Source organism: Grampus griseus (genome assembly GCF_964374135.1).
Source record: "Grampus griseus genome assembly, chromosome: 21".
NCBI classification, from domain to species: domain Eukaryota; kingdom Metazoa; phylum Chordata; class Mammalia; order Artiodactyla; family Delphinidae; genus Grampus; species Grampus griseus.
Window position 1 is genome coordinate 34,609,719 of NC_139015.1, and position 23,784 is coordinate 34,633,502.

General features: G+C 37.9%; 1 protein-coding gene across 10 annotated transcripts in view; it reads left to right on the plus strand.

The window, feature by feature from the left end:
- The window catches only part of PSD3 (pleckstrin and Sec7 domain containing 3), a gene marked incomplete at both ends in the record, with an annotated part of 558,422 nt that overhangs the window by 460,447 nt on the left and 74,191 nt on the right, over window positions 1-23,784 (plus strand). For all 10 annotated transcript variants that reach the window (XM_082680187.1, XM_082680189.1, XM_082680194.1 and 7 more), the window contains one exon: window positions 20,762-20,832. In XM_082680187.1, coding sequence (XP_082536313.1) covers window positions 20,762-20,832 — 71 coding nt within the window. The remainder of the gene's footprint in view (window positions 1-20,761; window positions 20,833-23,784) is intronic.

A 23,784-nucleotide genomic window follows, 5' to 3' on the forward strand; every position in this document is an offset into this window, starting at 1 on the left:
GTACCTAAGAGTGAAGGAGTGAGCTTGCTGGGATGTGTACTAAGTATATATTTAACTTTATAAAAAACTTCCAAACTGTTTTCTAAAGTGTCTGTAATGTTTTGCATTTCTGCCACCTGTGCATGTTACGTCCTCTTGAAAAAATGATCCCTTTGTCATGAAATGACCTTCCTCATTCCTGGTCACATTCCTTATTTTGAAATCTACTTTGTCTAATATTAATATAGTAACTCTACCTTTCCTTTCAGTTTTTGCTAGAAATTTTTTCTAGCTTTTTAATCTTATTCTGTGATCTTGTCTTTAAAATTGTTTTCTACAGCATACTTGTGGGTCTTTTCAACCAACAATCTTTTGATTGGAGTGTTTATACCATTTATATTTATAGTAATTACTGATATACTTGACTTTATAGTAATTTATAGTAATTACTGATATAGTTGACTTTAATTCTGCCATCTTGCTCTTTGATACTTACTCCATACTTACTTTGATACTTACTTGCTCTTTTTACTTACTCCATCTTTTATTTTTTCCTCTTTTCCTGACTTGTTTGGGCTTGTGTGTGTTTTGTGGCATCGGGGGGTTCGGTCTTTCTTCACTGTTGGCATATTAGCTGTACCTCTTTGTTTAATCATTATAATGAGTGCTGGAGGGTTTACAGTATAGTCTTTAACTTGTCACAGTCTGCCTTCAAATTTTACCACTTCATGTGTAGTTTGGAATCTTTATAACAGGTTACTGTGCTATTGTCATACATTTTAATTATGTATATAAAACTCATACTCCATTGTTATATTTTTCCTTTAAACAGAAAGGTATTCTTTACTTTTACTCACATATTGACCATTCCTGGTGTACTGGGTTCCTTTTTGCAGTTTCACGTTTCTATTTAGTATCTTTTTTTTCTGCCCGAACAATTTCTTTCAGTATGTCTTATAGTAAACTGCTGGTGAGAAATGTTCTCATGTTTTATTGTTTTTAAAATTATATTAAGGCTGCACCTTAATTTTAGGAATTTATGTTCACTTGTATGTAATTCCTTGTCAGTGTTTTCTTTTTTGTTCAGTAATTTTAAAATGTTGTTCTGTTGTTCTCTACCCTGCGTGGTTTCAGACAAAGGGTCTGCTATCATTTTCTGTTCCTCTGTACCTAGTGTGGGTTTCTCCCCCTCTTGCCACTCTCAAGATTTTTCTCTTTATATTTGATTTTAAGCATTTTTATTATGAGGTGCCTTACTTTATGTTTTCCTTGTCTTTTTTTTTTTTTTTTGAAGTTCTTGGATTCATTGGTTTACATTTTTTACTAAGTCTGGAAATTTTTCAGCCATCATTTTTATAGCACCCACCCCTCTTCCTGGGACTCTAGTTTCCTGTATGTTAGACTGTATTACACAAAACGTTCGTTGAGACTCTGCTCAATTTTTTTCCTACTCTTTTTTTGTTTTTTTCAGTACTTTAATAATTTTTGTTGCTATATCTTCAAGTTTACTACAGTATTTTTATTCCATATATAGTATTTTTATCTTAGAAACTGCAATGTGAAACTTTTATATCCTTCATTTCTCTCCTTATCGAGTTTGTATCTTTCTTAATATCCTTGAGCATATTTTTCATATTTACAATAGCTGTTTTAAGGTCCTTCTCTTCAAATTTCTTTCTCTCTGTGCTTTTCTGGAACTGTTACATTCTTTGCATTTCTAGTAATTTTTGTTTTCATGCCAGACTTTTTGACATTTTTGTGGGTGGATTTGGTTTTATTCCTTTAAAGAATGTTGTATTTTATTCCATTGTCCAAATGAGTAACTTGCAGATTAGCTGAACCCTTTAGAGGCTTGTCTTTACCCTTTGTCATGGTGGATCCAGAGCAGCCTTTATTTGGAGACTTATTTAGCTCCATTACTAAAGCATTATTACCCTTCTTTAGACTCTCTTCAATGCCCTGGTGTTAATGAAGTCTTTCCACTCTGTCTGATAAGAACACAAGCTGTTCTTAGCCCTCTGTGAGCTCTTAAAATTACTCATTCCACTACGTATTTCTGATGAATTGGACCATTTCCGTTCACGTGTGTTCAGATCAGTGCTCCAGCCAAGACCTGGGGATTCCTCTGCAGAACTCCAGAGCTGTCGCTTTGTGCAGCTTTTCTCTCTCTTTTATTCTGCTCCATAAATTCTAGCCACCTCAGCCTCACCACACTCCCTCTTCAGCTCCTCAGCTCAGCACTACTTCCAGGCACCTATTTTTACTGCTAGATCTTAGACACTGCCTCCAAGCAGTAATCTGGGCTTACCTTATTTGTTCCTTTCTCTTCTAAATCACAGTTCAGATCTGCCTATTGTACAGTGTTTGAAAACTTTTGCTTTACATATACTGTCCTATTTTCTAGTTGTTATGATCGGAGGGCAGTTTCTGTAGCAATTAATCTTTAATGAGCATAACTAGAACTAAACTGATTATTGATCCCTGTTGTTAAGAAATTTCTTTCTAGTTGCCTCAGACCTCAAGACCTAATATTTACTGAGTTATGAAAGTGATAAGGAATTCTAGGTATTTGAGTATGACCAGGTGTGTATTTGGAGTCCCAGAACAGGATTTGTCTTCTTCCCAGCTGATTTTTTCCATGCTTCCCAAATCCCTTTTGTTGGACTTCCAATCGTGTCTGGTTGAACTGGTTTATCTCACTGCTAGATGGCTACTGCTTCTTGGAAATGCACCAACACCTGACCTGCTTCTGAATGCATCCTTCTGTTTTGAGAGGTAGTCACCATAAGCAAATTTGAAGTATGTTTTATATTACTCATATCTAATGTGCTTTAAAATATATCACTTTTCATTTCTAATACATTAAAAAATTAAAAACAGCAGTGGAGCTTTTCTGGAATAGGAGATCCAACTAATTTTTGAGAAATTTGTGTAATGATACCTTTTGGGCATATTATCCTGCTAATAAGTCTGTAGAAATTTATTCAGATTCATCGTGTTCACTATAGCCAGCGCTGTATTACATTTGCATGTATATGTAAACATGGGGAGGTGATCTGACGATAGATACTACTAAAAGTTTTTCATAAGTGAAGATTTGGGTCAAAACTCTATGGAAAGATTAAAACCCTGATTAACTTGTCTCCAAAAGACCACTTGTCCAACTCAAGGTTTGTATATTTCATTTTTTTTAATTAACTCTAAGTACTAAATTTGTCAGAGTATTTCCATAATTCCTCATATAAACATTTTTTAAAACTTGGAGATATTCTTTGCTCTTATTTATTTATTTAGTCTTTTAAAGATATGGTCAGCTCGGGCTTCCCTGGTGGCGCAGTGGTTGAGAGTCCGCCTGCCCATGCAGGGGACGGGGGTTCGTGCCCCGGTCCGGGAGGATCCCACATGCCGCAGAGCGGCTGGGCCTGTGAGCCATGGCCGCTGAGCCTGCGCATCCGGAGCCTGTGCTCCGCGACGGGAGAGGCCACAGCGGTGAGAGGCCCGCATACCGGGGAAAAAAAAAAAAAAAAAAAAAAGATATGGTCAGCTCAAAAATTTGTCCAGGAGACAAATCATCATTAAAAGCAAATGTTTCATCTCATAGAAGTATAGGTGTTTACCAAACCCATTAAATCTGACATTAAGCGAAAGCTTTGAACGGTCAAATTTAGAAAACAAAATGTATCTTCTGCATTTTGTCAGGTAGAATGAAAAATAAAGTTCAATATAAGCTCTTAGCTTTATTAACCTGATGCATGATATTTGCGGAAATCAAGAAAGTGATTGGAAACAACAAGGTACTCAAAATATGAATGTTCTAAATCATGATGAATAACGAGATAATTAAGTGATTACTCAATATTAGTACTTTTTCCTAAGCACTTCATGCATTGCTTCATTTAATCTTCACCTTATGAAGCAGGTATTATTACTATTATCCCCATTTTACTGAGGAGGAAATTCATCTTATATTTGTTAGCCAAAGCTGTAATATAGAATATCAGGATATCTCGTGGGACTAAAATCTGATTATACCAAACTAATTGTGGCACATTATTAAAAGCAGTGCCCATGAGAAAATATGTTTAGAAAACATTTAAGTTCTCCATGTTTTGTGCAATCAGTACCATCTACTACAATGTAGCATGTATTTAGATGGCTAGAGGTCTCAGTCGAGGGCCAGTGGGGCCTGAACATTTCTTTTACTTAGCTAACCTAGCACTTTTTTGTAAATTGAATTGTGTGAATTTAGTTAGGCATTTTCTGGTTAACCATAGTTTCCGCAAGCCCCTATATCATTATGCCAGGCCTCCTTACACAATAATTGCTACTTTTCTAACCCCAGAGTCTTTTGAGGTTGTGACCCACCTCCCCTCACCCCTGCCTCCCATTTAGACTGAGGTAACCTTAAGGAGACGGGGGCAGACAGATGGGCAAGACCATACCTAGTGCTAAATTTGTACTTCAATGGTATCAATGTGGCAAAAAATGAAGTGCTTATCTAGTTTTGCTACCACAGCCTATATAAGCTGAGGTGCAAGAAATTAATTTTTTCCCTACATGAATTAAACACTCCACAAGTACCTAAGACTGTACATGTACAAAGACTGTGTTAAATATAGCCTCTCTCCTCTTAGGAGCTAACATTTAGGTGTACCATACAGAGAATAATTACCATCTAGAATCCACAGCACAAGTTTCTAAATACATATATTGTTAGCTAAGGTACCATATAAAACATTCAAAATTGAGTGGGAGAAGTACAGTTGGGACCATGCTGACATTCTCCCAGATAACAAGATATCCAAAGGACAGTGGAATAGATAAGAGGGCCCAGAAGCAGCAGCGTCCAGTGTTTATGGTAACTTGATTATACAACAGAGGAAGTGATTCAGATATTGAAGACAACAGAATTATTTCAGTAAATGGTGCTGAGGGTGTGGGCAGTGATATGTGTGGTCGGGGGAGGTATGTGGTGTCTGTGGAGGGGGTGAGGTGGGTGTGGTGTGTGTGCTTATGGAATGAGGGGGGGTGGGTGGTATGTGTGTGTCTGTGTATGTTCCCCACCTCAGCCCAACCAGAAAAATCAGTTTCAGGTAGATTAAAGGTAAACATTTGAGAGAGAAAATCTAAAATGTTTAGATCAAAATGTGAAGCAACATCTTAATGACCTTTGGGTAGAGAAGGCTTTCTTAAGATTTAGAAAAACAAAAACAGTGAAAGGATATATTGCTGTATATGATTACATTAATGTGAAGACTCCTCTTTTAAAAAGTTAGAAGATAATCCACAGTATGGGAGAAGATACTTTGTAGCATATTATATTACTAATAATGGATTAGTATTGTATGTGTGTGTAAAGGAATCTTAAATTAATTAGAAAGACGACATAACAGAAAAATGGACAACAGTTGGAACAGACCATTCACAGAAAAATAAATTGCAGTGATCCATAAATATATATGAGGAGATACTTAGCCTCCAGTAATCAAGGATATTCAGATTAAACACACAGTGAGATATCATTTCACGTATGTCTCATTGGCCAGAATTTGAAAGAGTGATAATACCAAATGCTGGCAAGGATTTTAGAGCAGTGAGCACTCTTCCACCCCATGCATGTGAGTGTCGGTGGTATTACCACTTTGGAAGACAGTTGGCAATAATCAATAAAGTTGGAAAAGCCTACACCTGTGTCTCAGTTAACCCAGTCCTAGGTACGTATCTACAGAAACTCTTGCCATTTTACAAGGAGGGGATTGTTCATAGCAACATTATGTTAGATCAAAATAAAACAACCTAAATGGCCCTTAATAAGAGATTGGAAAGGTTTCATATATTCATATAGTAGAAAACTATGTAACAGTGAAAAGCAAGTAACTAGAGTTACAATTTTTAACATGAATGACTCTCACAAAAGGTAATGTTTAATGAAAAAAGCAACTTGCAGAAGAATGTGCGTATATGGTAACATCTTAAAGCATGCAACACAGCACTATTTTGAATAGGAACACATCCACATAGGAATCATTAAATATGGCTTAGTGGTTACCTCTGGCAAGGGGAGGAACATGCAGTCAGTGAGGAGTACCTAGCAATTCAACTATATTGACAATTTTAAAAAATTAGGTACACATATGTTTCTTGCTCTTGATAGCCTTCTGATCTCTTAATGTTTCATTATAAAATTTTTAAAACTTGATAGAACACCTGATTGCATGGGAAATTTAGAAGCAGTTGGTATTTTTCTTGAAGTCTGTGCAAGAAAAATAATAATTATAAAACCGAAAACCCCAAAATTAGTATTCACCTCATAATATTTTAAACCTTCACCACAATAATAAAATTTTGGTTTTTTTGTTTTTCACATTTAGAAATGTAAAAGATTTAATTACGGTTACACAATGGAATGTAAATATTGTCCACCTTGACCCTGTAAGAATACAGATGAAAGAATTTGGGGTGTAAAAGTGGAGAGGGGAGAGCCCAAGGGAAACAGGGATAGAGCCATCATGCTGCTCTTAGAGAGAAGTGGAAAAGGGCTACCTAATACCCAAGAAGCAGGAAATAATGTTGTTAGCATGCTCTTAAAACTACTGGGACAACAAATAAGATGCAGATAAAAAGCCATACAAATGTACTGGGCAGGTGGAATGGAGCAGTCACATTTGCTAGTCCTCATCTCTCACAGCAGAAAATCAATAGAGAATTTTACAATCTATTATCACAGCACATTGTTTAGGGATATGATGCAAATTAACTACCCCAAGAAACAGTAAATGTTAAAAAGTGGTTTCTTTTGGAAAATGGTATTGGAGGAGTTGGGAAGAAGTGAATCAAAGAAGCTAATTATGTGGACATACCACTTTAGTAATTTTGAAATATTTGAATCACATTTCCAGTATAGATCCTTCATTGATTTTACCCACCTGAGATCTGTTTCTATTTGAAATATTGAAATGTTAATTGCTTTTTAAGGGTGTGGGAGCCATATTTGTTTCACATTTTAGATCTCATTTTAAACGCTTTGGATGTAAGGAGTGTTGAGTAGTGTCTTGAGAAGGTTAGGGGGTTTCACTCACTTTAGAGGGGTTTACACATTGCCTGTCAGTGAAAGTTTTGAAAATTCAGTCCCACATGTCAAATTTGAGAGAGTAGATGATATTCTGAGTCACACTTACTGAAAATAGAGTTTATAATGGCACTGCAGGCAGAATTCTTTGTTATTGTATAACACTGGGAACAGCGACACTGTAATTAAGAGATAATAAAAGTGGAATATTTTTTCCCCAGAAGACAGTGTCTCCTCCTATTAGAGAAAGACTCTTTAAGTGGAGGCAAAGCAAAGCAATTATTTTAAAACTAGGCGAAGTTCCCCCTCCTTGCCACTTTGCTGTTCTGTGGCAGCAGGGTTGTATAATGAAGCCCTTTGACACAAGGCCAAAGAGCAGTGCCATGAGGGTGGCCATTTGAGTCCTCAAGTAGGAGTTTGGTGGCGGTCTAGTTCTGGTGGCATTTTATCTGTGTTCGATGAGGAGTGCCTCTTCACAATTCTACATTTAGACTAAATAACTTTTAGGTTTTTAAGTTCCATTTTGATGGCTCTTGTCTTTCATTTAAAATCCACCCTTTCCTTCATTAGTGTTGGTTAAAAGAGGTCACCCACTGTTCTCAGAAGCAATACTTTTGACAAGGAATGTGGAATAGAAACTATAATTTTTTAGCACCAAAAAAACTCTGTTCAGAATCTGAATATTTCTTTCTGAAAGAAGAATGCACAGTTTTCACTACATCTGATTTTTAGAAATTATTCTGTTTGTACTGTTGACTCATTCTATTTATATTTTCAGTATAGTTAAAATTTAGGAGAAAGAAGAAAATAATCTTCATTTCTCTATGTTTGTTTATTACAGTTTATCAAAGTCTTCAGTAACCTGATGTAAATTTGAAATTAAAAATGCAATACTGGTTTCCTAAAGAAAATAATTATGGTGATGGAAATTTATGTACCAAAATTTTATCACTGGATAGTACAGAATTAAGAATTTGAGCTTTGAAACTAGATAGATCATTGATTCATTTTAGAAATTTTTTTTTCTTTTTTGGACAAGAAAGTAGAATTTATTGGTGGGCAAGTAGGGAGGGGACAGTGCCAAGGCTCTCGCGAGTGCAGGGCCCGCCATGTGTCCAGGGGCCACAATTAGGGATGTATTTGACTTCACAGCCATCTGGGATGGGCCTCTTTTCTGCCACCATGCTTTCAAATTCATCCTCATTAAACTTAGTAAATCCCCCCTTCTTGGAGATGTGGATCTTCTGGCAGCCAGGGAACTTGAACTTGGCCCTGAGGAGGGCCTCAGTCACATGCTCCTTGTTCTGCAGCTTGGTGCAGATGGACACCATGACTTGGCCAATGTGGGCCCTGGCCATTGCACCCTGGGGCTTTCCAAAGGCACCTCACATACCTGTCTGGAGCCTCAACTGGGGACAGTATACCAGTCACGAATGTCCACTGGAAAGGGCTGAATCCAACATCCCTTAGGGCAACCCATACTGGCAACAGGCTCATACACTACACTACCAAGGAGCCTGTTGTTTGCAGCCACTGCACACCAGGCCCCCATGGGGAAAAGAGCACAGTCGGCTTAATTGGCTGCAAAGTAGAAATTCTTTCGAGCACCAGCTGTGTGCCAGTCCATTCACTCTTGATGGGAAATAAGGAGAGGGAGGGGATATACCTGAACAGGTGTCATTCAGCTGAAAGCTGAATTGCAAAAGGAAGTTCATAACATCTTTGGATACAAATGGCATATATGAGTATTCCAGTGAGGGAAATAGGTAATGCAAAAGCCTCAAAGGTGAGAATGCCACCTTAAGGTGCTTATTAGCACAGTGTCTGGCACATAGAAAGAACCTAATTGTTATTTAAGAACTTAATTATTATTTTAGGTAATATTAGCAGCAGCAGCAGCATTATTGCCATCATCATCTTGGAAACAGCTGAATGACCAGCAAGAGCAATACAGTGTCACTCTTGCAGTCATTTTTAAAATGACATATGATATATAAGTAGAAATGTTTAAAGGAAACAAGTATGATATCCCAATTTTGTGGCAGACGTGTGCGTAGTAAAATGATTAGGAGCTTATATACTGAAATGCTCTCTGGTGGTTAGACTGGTGATTTTACATATTTTTTCTATGTGTGTTTTTTTCTGTTATTTTCCATATTTTTTATTTACTTTGAAATTTTTTGCCATTGACACTGGATGAATATAACTTACATTATCAGGGAAAATCAGTGTTTTATGTTAAACATTTGTTATTTAAAATATAACATCAATGCAATAGAATATTTAAAGGCCTAATGAAATACAATGATGTCTAAAATATAGTAAAATGTTTTCAAAATAAAGACAAATGGAAAAAGGTATAACAAACACTTAAGCATGATTACCAATAAAAATTGACTGTTAAATAACAAAAAATGCAATAAAATAAATTTAAAAGGTATAATTGGCTTTATTAAACCATCAGTCAATTGGACAGCATCCCACCTTGCAAGCAGAGAGGAGCTTGGAGGAGCCGTACAAAGTCAAGGCTTTTATAGGCAGGAGAGAAGGGAAAAGGGGAGAGTGGTCACCTCATCTTCTTCTGGGGTATGGAAAGGGCCTGTGTAGCAGATTTCCTCATTGCTGCTGACAAGAAACTTCCAGACTAGTTGGTTAAGACCATTCCTGGAGGAGGTTGTACTGCAATTACTGCAATTAGGTTAGTTATTAAGCCTCGGTCTGGTGAGGTGGACTGAGCACAAGTGACTCCATTTGGGGCCTATTGTCTCTTTTTTAAGATGACTTATGATAAGGTGGTGGGTATTAAACCTCCCTTTTAAAAATCTGCTAATGGCTGTTGTGGTACTGTTCTTACCATAAATAAATTGGGGATGGGGATCGTTGACAAATGTTTCATGTTGTTTTAGCAGCACTTAGTAATTTGTATCAAGGCTGCTTGTTGCAGTCCTCTTAGGAATGCAGTCCTGGTTACAAGGTGGGAAGTCCCAAGGTGGGAAGGGGTGAAGCTCTTCCAAGCACTGGCAGTCTAAACAAATGGAAGACGTTGGCCTGACATGGAAAAGCTGAGTTACACACATGGTGGCATCACTTCAGATGCAGTTCATGGCAGTGGGCTGTTTTCTGGCATCTGTGTCAGCGGTCTTGTAGGAAGGGTTGGGAACCGTGTTTTAGAAAGGGGAGCTGGCAGTCTCTCCTGAAGCTCCTAAGTTTGGGGTAAAACAGTCAGACTGCTGTCCTCTTCCCTGAGAACAGCCTCTGTCTGCAGGCTGCTCTTCCTTGCCACTAGGAGTTATTTTTGTTGACCTGTAGTAGCTTTTGCCCAGGGGCGTGTTAAAGGTGCCAGTGGGGCTTGGGCTATTTTACAGTTAAGGTAGCCTACTTGAATTCTATTTGTAGAAATGCATGCTCAGCAGCATCTTAGACTCTAAAGTTTATTGGTCATAAGGTGCTTGTGAAGTTGAACAAACTTGATTTGGTGTCACTTGATGAGCCAGATTCAGGCTTATCTGATTTAGCAGTTACCTGCGTTCCTCAGATAGACTGTAATAATTTACCCTTACATTTTATTTTAGTATGTTGCTCTCTGTAAGTTTGATAATGAATCCTGTAAATTGCTCAAAAAATTATGAAAAAACATAGTATGCTTGATTTTCTTGGAGTTCAGTGTTCATACCTTTCACATATAATGAAGTTATTGAACTTCAGTAACATTTTGCTATTGTCCAACTTTTTAAGGTGGTTATTAAAATAGCAAGTTCTCCAGCATCTTCCTTCACTTTATAAGAATTATGAGCATGGTGACTATGGTTAATAACACTGTATTACATAATTGAAAGTTGCTAAGAGGATAGATCTTAAAAGTCCTCATCACAAGAAAAAAACTGCGGTAATGTATGGTGATAGATGTTAAGTACACTTACAGTGGTCACCATTTTGCAGTATAGACAAATATTGAATCATGTTGTACACCTGAAACTAACATAATGTTACATGTCATTATATGTCAGTTTTTTAAAAAAAGAATTATGGGATGCTGTTTGTTTCCTAGAATTGAAAGTCCCTTTCCACAGATGTCCATTCTTTAATAATTATTGAAAACCCATAGCAATTTGTCAAGCTATGTTTGTTCCTTATGAGCCTGGGTCTTTACTGATATCCTATTTCCATATCCAACATCCTCTTGTTGAAATAATCTGTATGAAAATTTTGTCCTGCCTCTTCTTTGCTCTTTAACCAACCTGAGTTTTCAAATGTATTTCACCTAAATGATGGAGACACTTTTTAAAAAAATTATCTTCAATGTTTGTTGAGTTGCCTCATCTACATGCCTATTTAGGACATCTGATGCTTTTCTTCTTTTTCGAGTTTTTAATCTGTTCTCTGGACACAGTAACAAATAATACTTGCTTGGAGATTCCATTCTAGTATAGGGGGAGCTCAATAATAAATAGGTGGTATTTCAGGTGACTGTTAAGTGATCCAGAGAAAAATAAGGCAAGGTGAGGAGAGGAAGCCCTGGGGGATGTGACATCTGAGCAGCGACCTGATTGAAGTGAAGGGGCAGAGGTCATGCTGGTATCTGGGAAAGCAGCAGCGAAGAAAATGTGCGGGATGTTCATCTGTCAAAATGCTAAAAAAGTTTATATGACTCTAGTATTTGTTTTTCCTGAAAAAAATAGCTGTATATTCTGGGTTATTTTTGTCTTTCTCGCTGCCTGCACACTTTTCCCGTAACCTTAGCTCATGATGATATGTTCTTATTATGTCCTGCCCTCTTCTCCAACCTCAGCACAAGTCCTTTACATTCTCCCTGTGCTTCTAGCAATGGCTAGCTGTGAAACCATCTCCTAGCTGAGTGGAGGAACGTATTTGTTTACAAGTTGGGTTTGTACATTTTTATGGCTTATTACTTGGGTAAAAATTTCTCCATCAGCTTTTGTTCCTCCTCCCACTGTTCACTTTTACTGTTTGCATTCATGTTTGATGTATCCAATGTCAAGACAGGACAGGACCTGGGACAAAACAGAAACAATAAATATGTTAATGAATGTGCTGTACGCCATCCTCCCCCCAATTAAATTAAGGGTGAAAGGTTACCCCTTTTCTATTAAAATGCATCAGGAATGTCTGGGGCCGGGGTGGGGGTTCTTCTCAAAATATTGACTTTAACAAAGAAAAATTTCTGAATACATGAATGATGTTTAAAAAGTAAGTCTTTGTGTTTTAGCATGGAAATTGGATGCATTTTCTTTTAGAAGACAGTATCCCTAACAATAAAAAATACACTTTTAAAAGATTCACATGTATTAACTCATCTGATTTTCAGAATAACCCTATGAGGTGTAGGTAGCATTTTATTATTGTTTTACAGAGACAGTAAGTGACGCATGGGGAGGCTGACTTGCCCAAGGCCACTCAGGTGAAACCAGAATTTCAAATCATGTGCTCTCTGTGGAAAATACTATGTTGGCTTTTGTCCAGAGGCCATCCTGATAAAGGATGGTGGTGATCAGTATTATCAGTCTTCTGTAATTGAGATCCATGTTTTGATTCAGTGTCTTAGTCCAGATATACTGTAGAGAAGGTGGAGGGCCAAAGAAAACCCCCCTTTTCTATCTGCTGAAAACGAAATCCTCATTTAGAACCTTCTCTGACTTGTAAACCCTACACATGGGTAGAATTAGTGACTTCCTCCTCTCTTTACCTGCTTGAAACCTCCACTGTGGTTGCTTTCGGTTAGTGCCATGCTACCGGTAATTCGGTTTATACAACTTATCACTGTTAATGTGAACTGTTTAGGGGTAGGGTTTGTGTCCTAATAACCTTTATGAAACAACACGGTAAAGTAATTATTGTATGTTGTAGTGTCATTTTATAGATTTATAACCAGAGATGTTAGGCAACTTGTTGAAAGTCAGAGAAATAGTAGACAGCAGGGTATGAATAAAATCCAAGTTTCCTGGTTCTTGGTCCAGAGTACTTTCTGCCATTCCAGAAAGATCAATTTAGGGTAAAAGTCTTGACTTCTTAAAGGAATAGAATCACATCCAGAGTGAACATCATCCTGCCAGGGGCATCCTGGGGAGCATATTCTTCCAATTCTCTCTTGTGTTTCATGTTCTGTTCTCTACCAGTGATGTAAACCTATTTCTATTATAAAAAGAAGGAAATGTTTTTCAGGGAAAAGCAATCTGTATAGGTTGTACTTCTAGTTCCTGTAAGGCTGCCCCAGTTTTTCCTTTTACAAAATAGAGTTGACTGCAGGTAACAGCTCCCAGTCGTAAAGAGAAAGATTATAAAGATTAACTGATTTTTTTTAAATGTGTAAATTGCCTTAAATGTTTCGAAGGTAAATGATTTAGAAATATAAGATAGTAATAGTACTGTTTTATTTCTACCACTCTGTTATAAACCTGGAGATAATTAACACTATGAGTTGCTTAATATTGTGTGAGTTTTCTCCCAAAGGTAACTTCTGTTGTGCACAGCTGGGATTCCATTGCTTCAAGCAGTAATCTGAGTGTCTCAGTTACTCAACTAAGATTTAATGGTACTTCTTATGGTGGTGCCTGAGAATATTTTATGAAAGGAAGTTAGGGATAAATATACAAGGATTACTGTTAACTTCACATAATGATTTGTAGGGAGAGCTGTCATCCATGAATTTATCTAAATCCTTTGCATACCAGTCATAGAAAGCAAACTCCCCCTGCCTGGGGTGCACCTTCAGCTGCCTCAGTGACGTAGAATTGAAGAGCTTGCTTCCTACCAAGGTAGCATATCTCTTCATTCTATAGTAGAGATACTTTAAGAATTTTGCCCAGTTTTCAGATGCTGTCACTAGGGAATTAACTTTAGAAATGTCTTGTGCCTTTTACAAATCTCGTACAGACATGTCCCAGTTGTACAGTGTAGAAGGGCTTTTGCTGAGCACATCTTTGTTTCCAAGATTTATTTTGGAATGCCCTCGGTGGTGTTGCATTATATTTTAAATGTCTTTCTCCCATTAACATAGAGAAATTGAAGGTATTTTACATGGAGCTTATTACATCCTCACATTTCCCTTGTTTCCTAGCCTGGCAGGGCCTCCATTGTTAGCTTTCAGGCCATAACTTAAGAATTGTTTCTAATTAGTGTGGATATGGCTTACTGACCTTCTCTACCATTTGGGGAAAAAATGATATTTTTGTCACTTTACTGGGGCAATGGAAGAATATTTTTCAGGCCAACAGACAGGAAAGAAAGGTTTGTGTATTAAAAGAAAAAATAGACACTGTCCATACTATGTCTTTCTATGCTTCTTAAGTCTTTCTGATATTAAACTTGAAGAAAAGGAAAAAGTAGATAATCAGGGAACCCACAGTGTGGAGTGTTCAAAAACAGGCCAAGATTTTGATGAAAATAGAAAAATTGGAACAGTAAGATCTTAAACGCAATCTGTTCCCAGTTCGGTTCAGAAGAAATTAAAGTTGGAGAGTATAGCATGCAAATAAAAACCTTTGCATGAAGCTTATACCTTTTGGTGAATTAAAAAAATAAATATCTTTATTTTCTGGCATATATCCGTCATTACTCTTTACTGAATATTTCATTGCTCGGGAGTATTTTATACCTTCCTCTTTATGAAAGAAGGGTGACAGGCTGTGCTTTCATTCTCAGTTGTGCATTTAACTATTTTTTAAAGATCAGTGGTAGTAACTGAAGCCAAAATATTGTTCATTGTACTTCATATTTTCAAGAAGACTTCTTCAAATGTATAATAAAGATAAGGTCAGAATACTAATAAGAACTGGTTTATAATATTGAAGATTTAATGATAGTTTCACCACTGCTCAGGTTTGGAACAACTGCGAATTTCTCTTTTGCAGAAATGTGTTGTGTGTGTGGTGTAAAAAGTCACAGAGGCCTGTTGACTTTTTTGTTTCTTGTTTTACTTTGAATATCACCCCTATATCTCAGAGTCTACCAACTCAGTGTGGATGAGTCTAGTTTGACTGCTCTTTCCCTGCATACAAACCAGAGTAAAAGTGGCCAGTGCGATGGGGAACCTAGTGCTGCAGGTTAGTGAAGTCTCAGAGTCCACATCTGTAAAATGAAGAATATAGAAGTGGCTCCTCACAGAGTTGTGGGCTTTAGTTAACATACATCCAGTTTTGGAACAGTGCTTAAAACAGTATGTTCTCGATAAATGTTAGCTGATGCTATCACTACTGCTACAATTATTACTGCTATTAGCCTTATTACTCTGCAAAATGCTAGGTGAGCTAGGGGGCAGACACAGGATCGTGGCTCAGTTCTGAGCTGCATCGCCATGAGCAGGGGTGCTTCTGAAGGCATCAGGGAGATCAGAGAACACACCTGACTTGCATTCCCCTGCTGTCCTATCTTCTCATTCCCTGCCGTCTGTGCTTACCTCACAGGAGTAGTACGCCTGACTATTGCAAAGGATTGTCACCTGGAGAGTTTCCCCTTAATGTATCCATAGAACATGTTTCCTCCTCCGAGTTGCACTAGACAGTAGCTTTGAAATCCGTATGTAGGTAGCCCCCTCAGTAGCTTACACCACCTCTCAGAGCTGCAGATGTAGTTATAATGGAGACATCAATGTGAAATAGAGGCAGTGATGCCTAACTGAAAGGATCATTTGGATCAAACAGAACGTTTATAATGCGTGCCCAGTGCTCAGAGCACTGTAGTATAGGTGCTCAGTTAGCACTGCTGCCTTCCCCTTTCTTTCCAGTTCTTTGTCTTTATTGTGCACCTCTATCCATATTTTGGGCTTTTTCTCTCATGTGGGCGATTGTAACAGCCTCCTTCCTTGTTCTAGTTTCTCTCATCCTGTCCTCCGCTCCTATCTCCTTATCCTGCTTCAAATGAATTCTAGATTATAAAATTTGTGAATGAATTCTTCAAAAGAAAAGAAAAAATGAGAAACTGTTTTTTGGCAACACGATGGCCTACAAATTCCAAAACTCGTACATTATGAAACATCTAAAAGTGATTAAAATATTTTTAAACACCTTTTAAATGAGTGGATGAACCTGTAACAATGAAAGGGAAATGAGTACAAATCTAGGAAGTGAGCTAGCCCTGGGACTGCTAATCCCTCAGGGCATCTGTGGATCTGGGTGCCCAAGGAGTACTGGAGATAAAACTACCAGCTTTTAGCACAGAGGACAAAAAGATAGAGTATGAAGGAGCTGTGAAGCCGCCTGTGGGGTAGACTGAGAAGTTAGAGTATCAGAAGTTTCAATAGCGGAGACAATGGAGAGACAGTATTCAAACATATGATGACTGCAAGTGTTTGGAAATGATACCTGAGAAGCCCAGAGCTGGATAAACGTGAAGAAACCTGTACGTAAACAACATGAAGTAATGTCTTCATGAGAAAAGGTAATTGTCCACCTAGACTTTTTTTTAATTAATTAAGTAATTAATTTTGGGCTGCATTGGGTCTTTGTTGCTGCACACGGGCTTTCTCTAGTTGTGGCGAGCGAGGGCTACTGTTCTTTGCGGTGCTTGGGCTTCCCATTCCGGTGGCTTCTCTTGTTGTGGAGCATGGGCTCTAGGCGCGCAGGCTTCAGTAGTTGTGACACACGGGCTCAGTAGTTGTAGCTCGTGGACTCTAGAGCACAGGCTCAGTAGTTGTAGTGCACGGGCTCAGTTGCTCCGTGGCATGTGGGATCTTCCCAGACCAGGGCTCGAACCCATGTCCCCTGCATTGGCAGGCAGATTCTCAGCCACTATGCCACCAGGGAAGTCCCTAGAATTTCTTATGAAACAAAGACATTTTCATATGAAGAAAAACAGAAAAAGATTTGCCACCGAAAGACCCTCACTAAAAGAACTTCTAAGTATAGATTTCAATAAGTAGTTGAAAATGGCCTCCAAAAACAACCTGAGTTACAGAAGTAACAAATAAAGGTAATATTATAGTAAACATGAGGGAAAATCTAAGCAGACAGTGGCAATTTATACAAAATGTCTACTTCAGTAGTATTAAACAAGACAAAAGTAATAGACACTGTTATCATGTAAGGTTGGAGACAGTTGATGAGTTAAAATACACCAAGATTCTTTTGTTTTCAAGAAGAAGGAAAGCAGTCTTTGGACTCTGGGTATGCATGTTAAAAATAGCCGTGGAAGTGTAGTCTAGTGCACAAAACGGTATCTTTTGATCAAGTTTGGCAAACACCTTTTCACAGTAGGCACCCAGATATTTGTTAAAATGCATCTACCTACCAACCCGCTACCACCCTTGTAGTTAGAGCCTTGCAGTAGGATACATCCAGTTTCCAGTCAGTGACTTCACTGATTCCTTCCACCATGTTCATTATGTAACTACAGTTATAGCTCTTTCCCCAGCCTTCTGTACTTAATAATGAATGTGCTATGATGTCAGATTTAACTCCCTCTACCGTTGTCATTATGAGGGACAATCCTCCTCATTCAGTGGGGTCCAGCCCTGTGTTTCACGTGGCAAGCCTCACCGAGGGTGCAAAAGCCATAGCTGCACTGTGTGTGTGTGGCTTTAAAATCAGGGCCGCTGAGACTGCCTCTACAGCCTTCCCATCCTGTTTAGTGCACAGTGGTCCTTTTCTTCCCTGAATTCCTCTGTAAAATGGAGGTAATACTAGTGTCTTATTTTTAGCATTGTGGTGTGCGTTAAACAACTAAGTTATAATTGACCAAAAACAAGATTAAGTTTTACACTTCTGTGGGAGCTGGAAAAATAGAGCATGGCGCACAGGGTTAATGCTCCCTGACTCAGCATTAGTCACCCACAGGTGACTTGCGATCAGAGTTTGGTTGGAGAGATCTTTGGGATCCATTTCTAGGAGGCTTAGTGTGGTAAAGATGAAGATCTGTTAAAAGTTTTTGTGAACATGTACACCAATTTGTTACCAAATTGGTGGACTAGACCCACACTGGGGTCCTAACCCGGGTGGAGACTCCTTGTCTCCGTCAAGGAGGTTCTTTTTCTGCTCGGATTCACACAGCCACTAATGAAACCAATGAAGAGCCTGGGACAGCACAGCCTTTATTCAATGGCCAAAGAATGGAAAGAAGCCAGAACTCGGTTCCCAAATCAACTTCTCAACCCAATTCAGGCAGAGACACAATGTACAGAGGAGGGTCCAGGTAAAAGGGTGGGAATTGGAAAGAGAGGGAGGAATATTCATGAATAGAGGTGTGGTTTGGATCCGGACCTGATGCAACACTCCTTTTCAGTCCTTGTATGGGCTTTTCCAGTTGTTGTCATGGCAGTTGTCAACTATCCTGGTGTCAGTGGGTGTGTCGATTAGCTAATCTGGCTCAAGGTCACTGGAAGTCAAATCTTCCCCCATCTTGGGCTTAGTTGGTTCTGACCAGTTCTTCTTTTTCTCCTTGCAGCTTCCTCCTGAAACTTAGATAAGAGCAATTGGTTTGCATTTGAGGGAGGGGCAGGGTTATGATTCTGGGGCAACAACCTTGGTAACAGATTAATAGATTTCTACTTGAAAAGCAGAAAACTAGATTTGTAAATCTTTAAACGGAAGGAATCTCAAGATGCCACTAAATTAGTTTTAGGGCTTTGGGGAAAGCCTTTCAAATCCAGGACCTGTGTTCCTCCTATAGAAAACAGAAGGGTTTCTCTAAGTTCTTCTCCAGCATTAGTCAGTGCTTTGCCTTAAGTTATATGAATTATCCGCATTTTAAAATGAAGCAGCTGAAGTCCTGAGAGGTTGGGAGACTGGTCGGGAGTTACCGAATTAGGGTTAGTGGGTGAGAGGAGAGGTTTGAGACAAGGTCTAGAGATCAGCTGGTCTGCCTTCCAGCAGGTACCTCCACCACACCGCTGCCTCTGTCCTGCTCTGCAGCAGCTCCTGCAGCCCGGGGCCACTTCTGTGTGCCCTGCTCTCACATGGCCCAGATCAGAATTTGACATCTATTGAAAAAGGCAGTCAACATTTATTTCATATATGTGTGTATGTATGTATATATATATATATATATATATATATGAGATGATCTATGGCTTTCTTTATAGTAGCCACTTGTTTTTCTTTATAAAGAAGGTTATGGCGCTTCCCTGGTGGCGCAGTGGTTAAGAATCCACCTGCCAACGCAGGGGGCAAGGGTTTGAGTCCTGGTCCGGGAAGATCCCACATGCCGCGCAGCAACTAAGCTTGTGTGCCACAACTACTGAGCCTGCACTCTAGAGCTGCGAGCCACAACTACTGAGACCACGAGCCACAGCTACTGAAGCCACACTCCTAGAGCCCATGCTCCACAACCAGAGAGGCCACCGCAATGAGAAGCCCCCGCGCCGCAATGAAGAGTAGCCCCTACTTGCCGCAACTAGAGAAAGCCCACGTGCAGCAACGAAGACCCAACACAGCCTAAAATAAATAAATTTTTTAAAAAAAGAAGATTATGGTATACATTTTTTGATCATTTATTTTTGAGTACACACTTTAAAACCTTACGTGATGGAAACAGATGGGATGAAATTTTTTTATTTCCCCTGGAAACCTACAGAGTGGATGTTTTGAGTCCTATTTTGCCAGGTGGATATCTCAGTATGGTGTTGGCAGGAGCACCCGTGTTCTGTAGGTGGCTATTCACCTACTTTCCAAGCCTAACAATTCTTCAGTCAAAGGAGATTTAAAAGATTTACTTAAGAATAATGCACTTCCTAATTTAATCAGGCATCCAGGTTAAAGACAGCCTAAAGACAGCCAAATAGTTGATAACAGAATAAGAATAAATGGCCCTTCCTGCATATTTGGTAGACATTAGAGAAATGGTATTCAGGTAATAACCTTTTCCAGTTACGGATTTTAATTTTATCAAGATTAAGAATAAATAGTAAACTGTTTTGCTAATCTGTGCTTTTACTTTAGGACAATCTGTAAAGTTTTATATAAGTCAATAGAGAAATTCTACTTTATACTCCAGGAAAATATAAATAAAGGAAATATAAGGACTTCCGGAAGAAACTTAGTTTGGAGAATTTTTATAAAGGTGCCTAATGTCTGCCTTGCACTATGCTAGGTTCTGTGAATTCTGAAGATGAAGGATATCTGTTCTCAGGTTATTCACAGTCTACTGAAAGAGACATTTAGAAAAAAAAAAATTATGTTACAGGGCAGCGTGATCTGCAGCAGAGGTATCACAAATTGCCACAGGAGTAATAATAATTAAAGTTACAGTCCAGCTGGTGGATGTTTGGGAGAAAGACCAAGAGGAGTCCTTTTATATTCCGGGACTTTTTTCTTATGACTCCTGGAAACTTTGACGAAGCCATGAAGGCTCTGGTTCGTGAGCCCTTAGATTAATGTGTATTTCCAATATGCCTCTTGCTTTTTCAGTCTTTTAGTCACCTCTACTGGAGCACGGACCGCAGAGCCTTGCTGCTTGGGCTCAGAGTCCTGCTTCTCCTCTTCCTAGTTATGTGACCATAAGCAGAGTACTTCTCTGTGCTTCAGTTTTATAAAAAGACAAGAGTAATAGTACCTACCTCACAGTGTTATTGTGAGGATTAAATGAGATAATACTGCCTGTTACACAGTAAGCCTCAAGAAAATTTTAGTTCTCATTATTATTAGTCTCGGTAGCAAATAAACCAGGAACATTGAAGCATAATCACCATGTTGACCTTTTAGGTTCTCCTTCGAAAAACGCAAATTTCCGTCAAATAAAATTTTTCAATTTTTTTTCCCTTTCTAGCTCCAAGAGGAAAGCGAGGATGGAAGACCTTTTATGCTGTACTAAAGGGAACAGTTCTTTACTTGCAAAAGGTAAAAGTAGATACAAAAAAATGAAGCCTGTAAAACTTTATGAAGTGATAATTAGACAGGTTACCTAGAAAATACTCACTTTGTACAAAGAGGCCACATCAAACACCCAAAAGACTGTTTAATTGATATCTAAATTCTCTTTTAGATTTTTTTTTTTGTTTCTGGTGCAAAAATTGTTCTGGAAATTATTTATATATATATGTATATATATTACATTTTATAAATATAAAAGGTTATATACATGCATATGTGAGTGTATGTGATCAGAGGGAGTGGATGAGCTGTGTTCTAATTATATTCAATTAGAAATGCTGAATATAAGTTGATAAGTTAGACTTCATATTGTCTATTCAGGTTCAGATTGTGGTAACACTTGTTTCAATGGGTATTTATACTATAGATTAGTTTTATCCCTCATTTATTTAGTTATTTATCTTCATTTAGATCCTACCTAAATCTAGAAACACATTTTCTTTCAAGTCCTGGTATTTAACACTGCAAATGTATTCCAGTTACCTGGGTAAGTGTTTGACCATACCATTTCCTGTCAGGGTCCTTTCTTCTAATCCCCAAGTCTGGAAATTATTTTGGTATCAAGTTTATATATTCTGACCTTTGAAGGCTAGTCCCTGGAGCTTCCGCCTCCCTAGCTCTGTGTGCGTGGAGATGGGAAAGTTGTGTCTTGACTGGAATAAGTACACCACGTCCCAGGGCCCAACAGGACTCTAGCTCCCACCTCAAAGGAAAGCTTGGAAATACTTTTTCTTTTTAATGTGATAAAAAACATAATGTGAGATCTCCCTCAATAAAATTTTAAGTGAATAGTACAGTATTATAAACTTTATAAGCACCATGTTGTACAGTAGATCTGTAGAAACTTTCCGTCTTGCATAACAAACAATACCCCATGAACAGCAGTTCTCCCATTTCCCCCTCTCCCCAGCCCCTAGCAACCACCTTTCTACTCTCTGTTTTTTTAAGTTTGGCTCTCAGATACTTCACATAAATGGCAACAAGCAGTGTTTGTCCTTCTGTGGCTGGCTGATTTCACTTAACGTAAAAGGTTCATCCATGTTACAGCATATGACAGGATTTTCCTCTTTTTTATGACTGAACAATATTCCATTGTTTACTTCATTTTCTTTTTCCATTCATTCGTCCATGGACATTTATGTTGTTTCCACCTCTTGGTTATTGTGAACAATACTGCAGTGAACATGGTGTGCAGATATGTCTTTGAGATCCTGATTTCAGTTCCCAGAAGTGGAATTGCTGGATCATATGATAGTTCTACTTTAAATTTTTTGAAGAACCTCTATATTGTTTTCCACAGTGGCTGAATCATTTTAAATTTACACCAACAATGCACAGGAGTTCCAATTTCTCCAAATGCATGTCAACATGTGTTATTTTCTGGGTTGTTTTAAAAAAAATATTTTTTAATAATGGCCATACTAACAGGCATGAGATGATACTTCCTTGTGATTTTGATTTACATTTTCCTGACAATTAGTGATGATGAGCATTTTTTCATATCCCTGTTGACCATATGTGTGTTGTCTGTGGAGAAATGTTTATTCAGATCCTTTGACCATTTTTTAATCAGGTTATTTGGGTTTTTTGCTATTGAGTTTAGGAATTCCTTATATATTTTGAATATTAATCCCTTATCATATATGTGGTTTTCAGGTATTTTCTCCCATTCTGTAAGTGGCCTTTTCACTCTCTTGATTGTTTCCTTTGTTGTGCAGAAGCTTTTTAGTTTTACATAATCCCGTTTCTCTATTTTTGTTTTTGTTACCTGTTGTTTTGGTGTCGTATCCAAGAAATCATTGCCAATGTAAATGCCAAGAAGCTTTTCCTCTGTGGTTTCTTCTAGGAGTTTCATAGTTTCAAAGCTTAAACATTTAAATCCGTGATGAGTTGACTTTTGTGTATGGTGTATGTTAAGGATGAACTTGCATTCTTTTTCACATGGACATCCAGTTTTCCTAGTACTATTTGTTGAGGAGATTATCTTTTCTCCTTTGTGTTCTTTTGGGACCCTGTGGAAGATCAGTTGATGGGATTGTTTCTGGGCTGTCTATTCTGTTACATTGGACTACATGTATGTCTTCATACCACTACCATAATTTTTTGATTACTATGGCTTTGAAATATGTTTAGAAATGGAGAAGTGTGAGGATTCTAAATTTGTTATTCTTTCTCAATATCATTTGGAGCATTCAGGATCCTTTGTAGTTCCATATGAATTGTGAAGGTGAATTTTTCAGTTTCTGCAAAAACTACCATTGGGATTTTGATAAGGATTACATTGAATCTGTAGGTGACTTTGGATAGTATGGGCATTTTGATAATATAAAGTCTTCCAATCCATGAACATAGGATGTCTTTCCATTTATTTGCGTCTTTAAATTCTATCAGCAGTGTTTTGTACTTTTTATTGTATAAGTTTTTCACTCCCTTTATTAAGTTTATTCCTAAAGTATTTTATTGTGTTTGATTCTGTTGTAAATGGAATTGTTTTCTTAATTTCCTTTTTGGATTGTTCATCATTAGTTTATAGAAATGCAACTGATCTTTACACGTTGACTTTTGTATCCTGCAACTTTGCTGAATTTATTTCTTAGTTCTAACAGTTCTTTTGTGTAATCTTTAGAGTTTTCTGTATTTAAGGTCATGGAATTTGTAAACAAAGATAATTTTACTTTTTCCTTTCCTGTTTAGATGTCTTTAATTATTTTTTCTTCTTGATGGCTGGGCTAGGACTTCAGTACTATGTTGAATAGAAATGCCAAGAGTGGGCATTTTTGTCTTGTTTCTTTTCTTAAAGAAAAAGCCTTCAGTTTTTCACCGTTGAGTATGATGTTAGCTGTGGGCTTTTTATATATGATCTTTATTATAGTGAAGTAATTTCTTTTTATTCCTAGTTTGTAGAATGTTTTTATCATG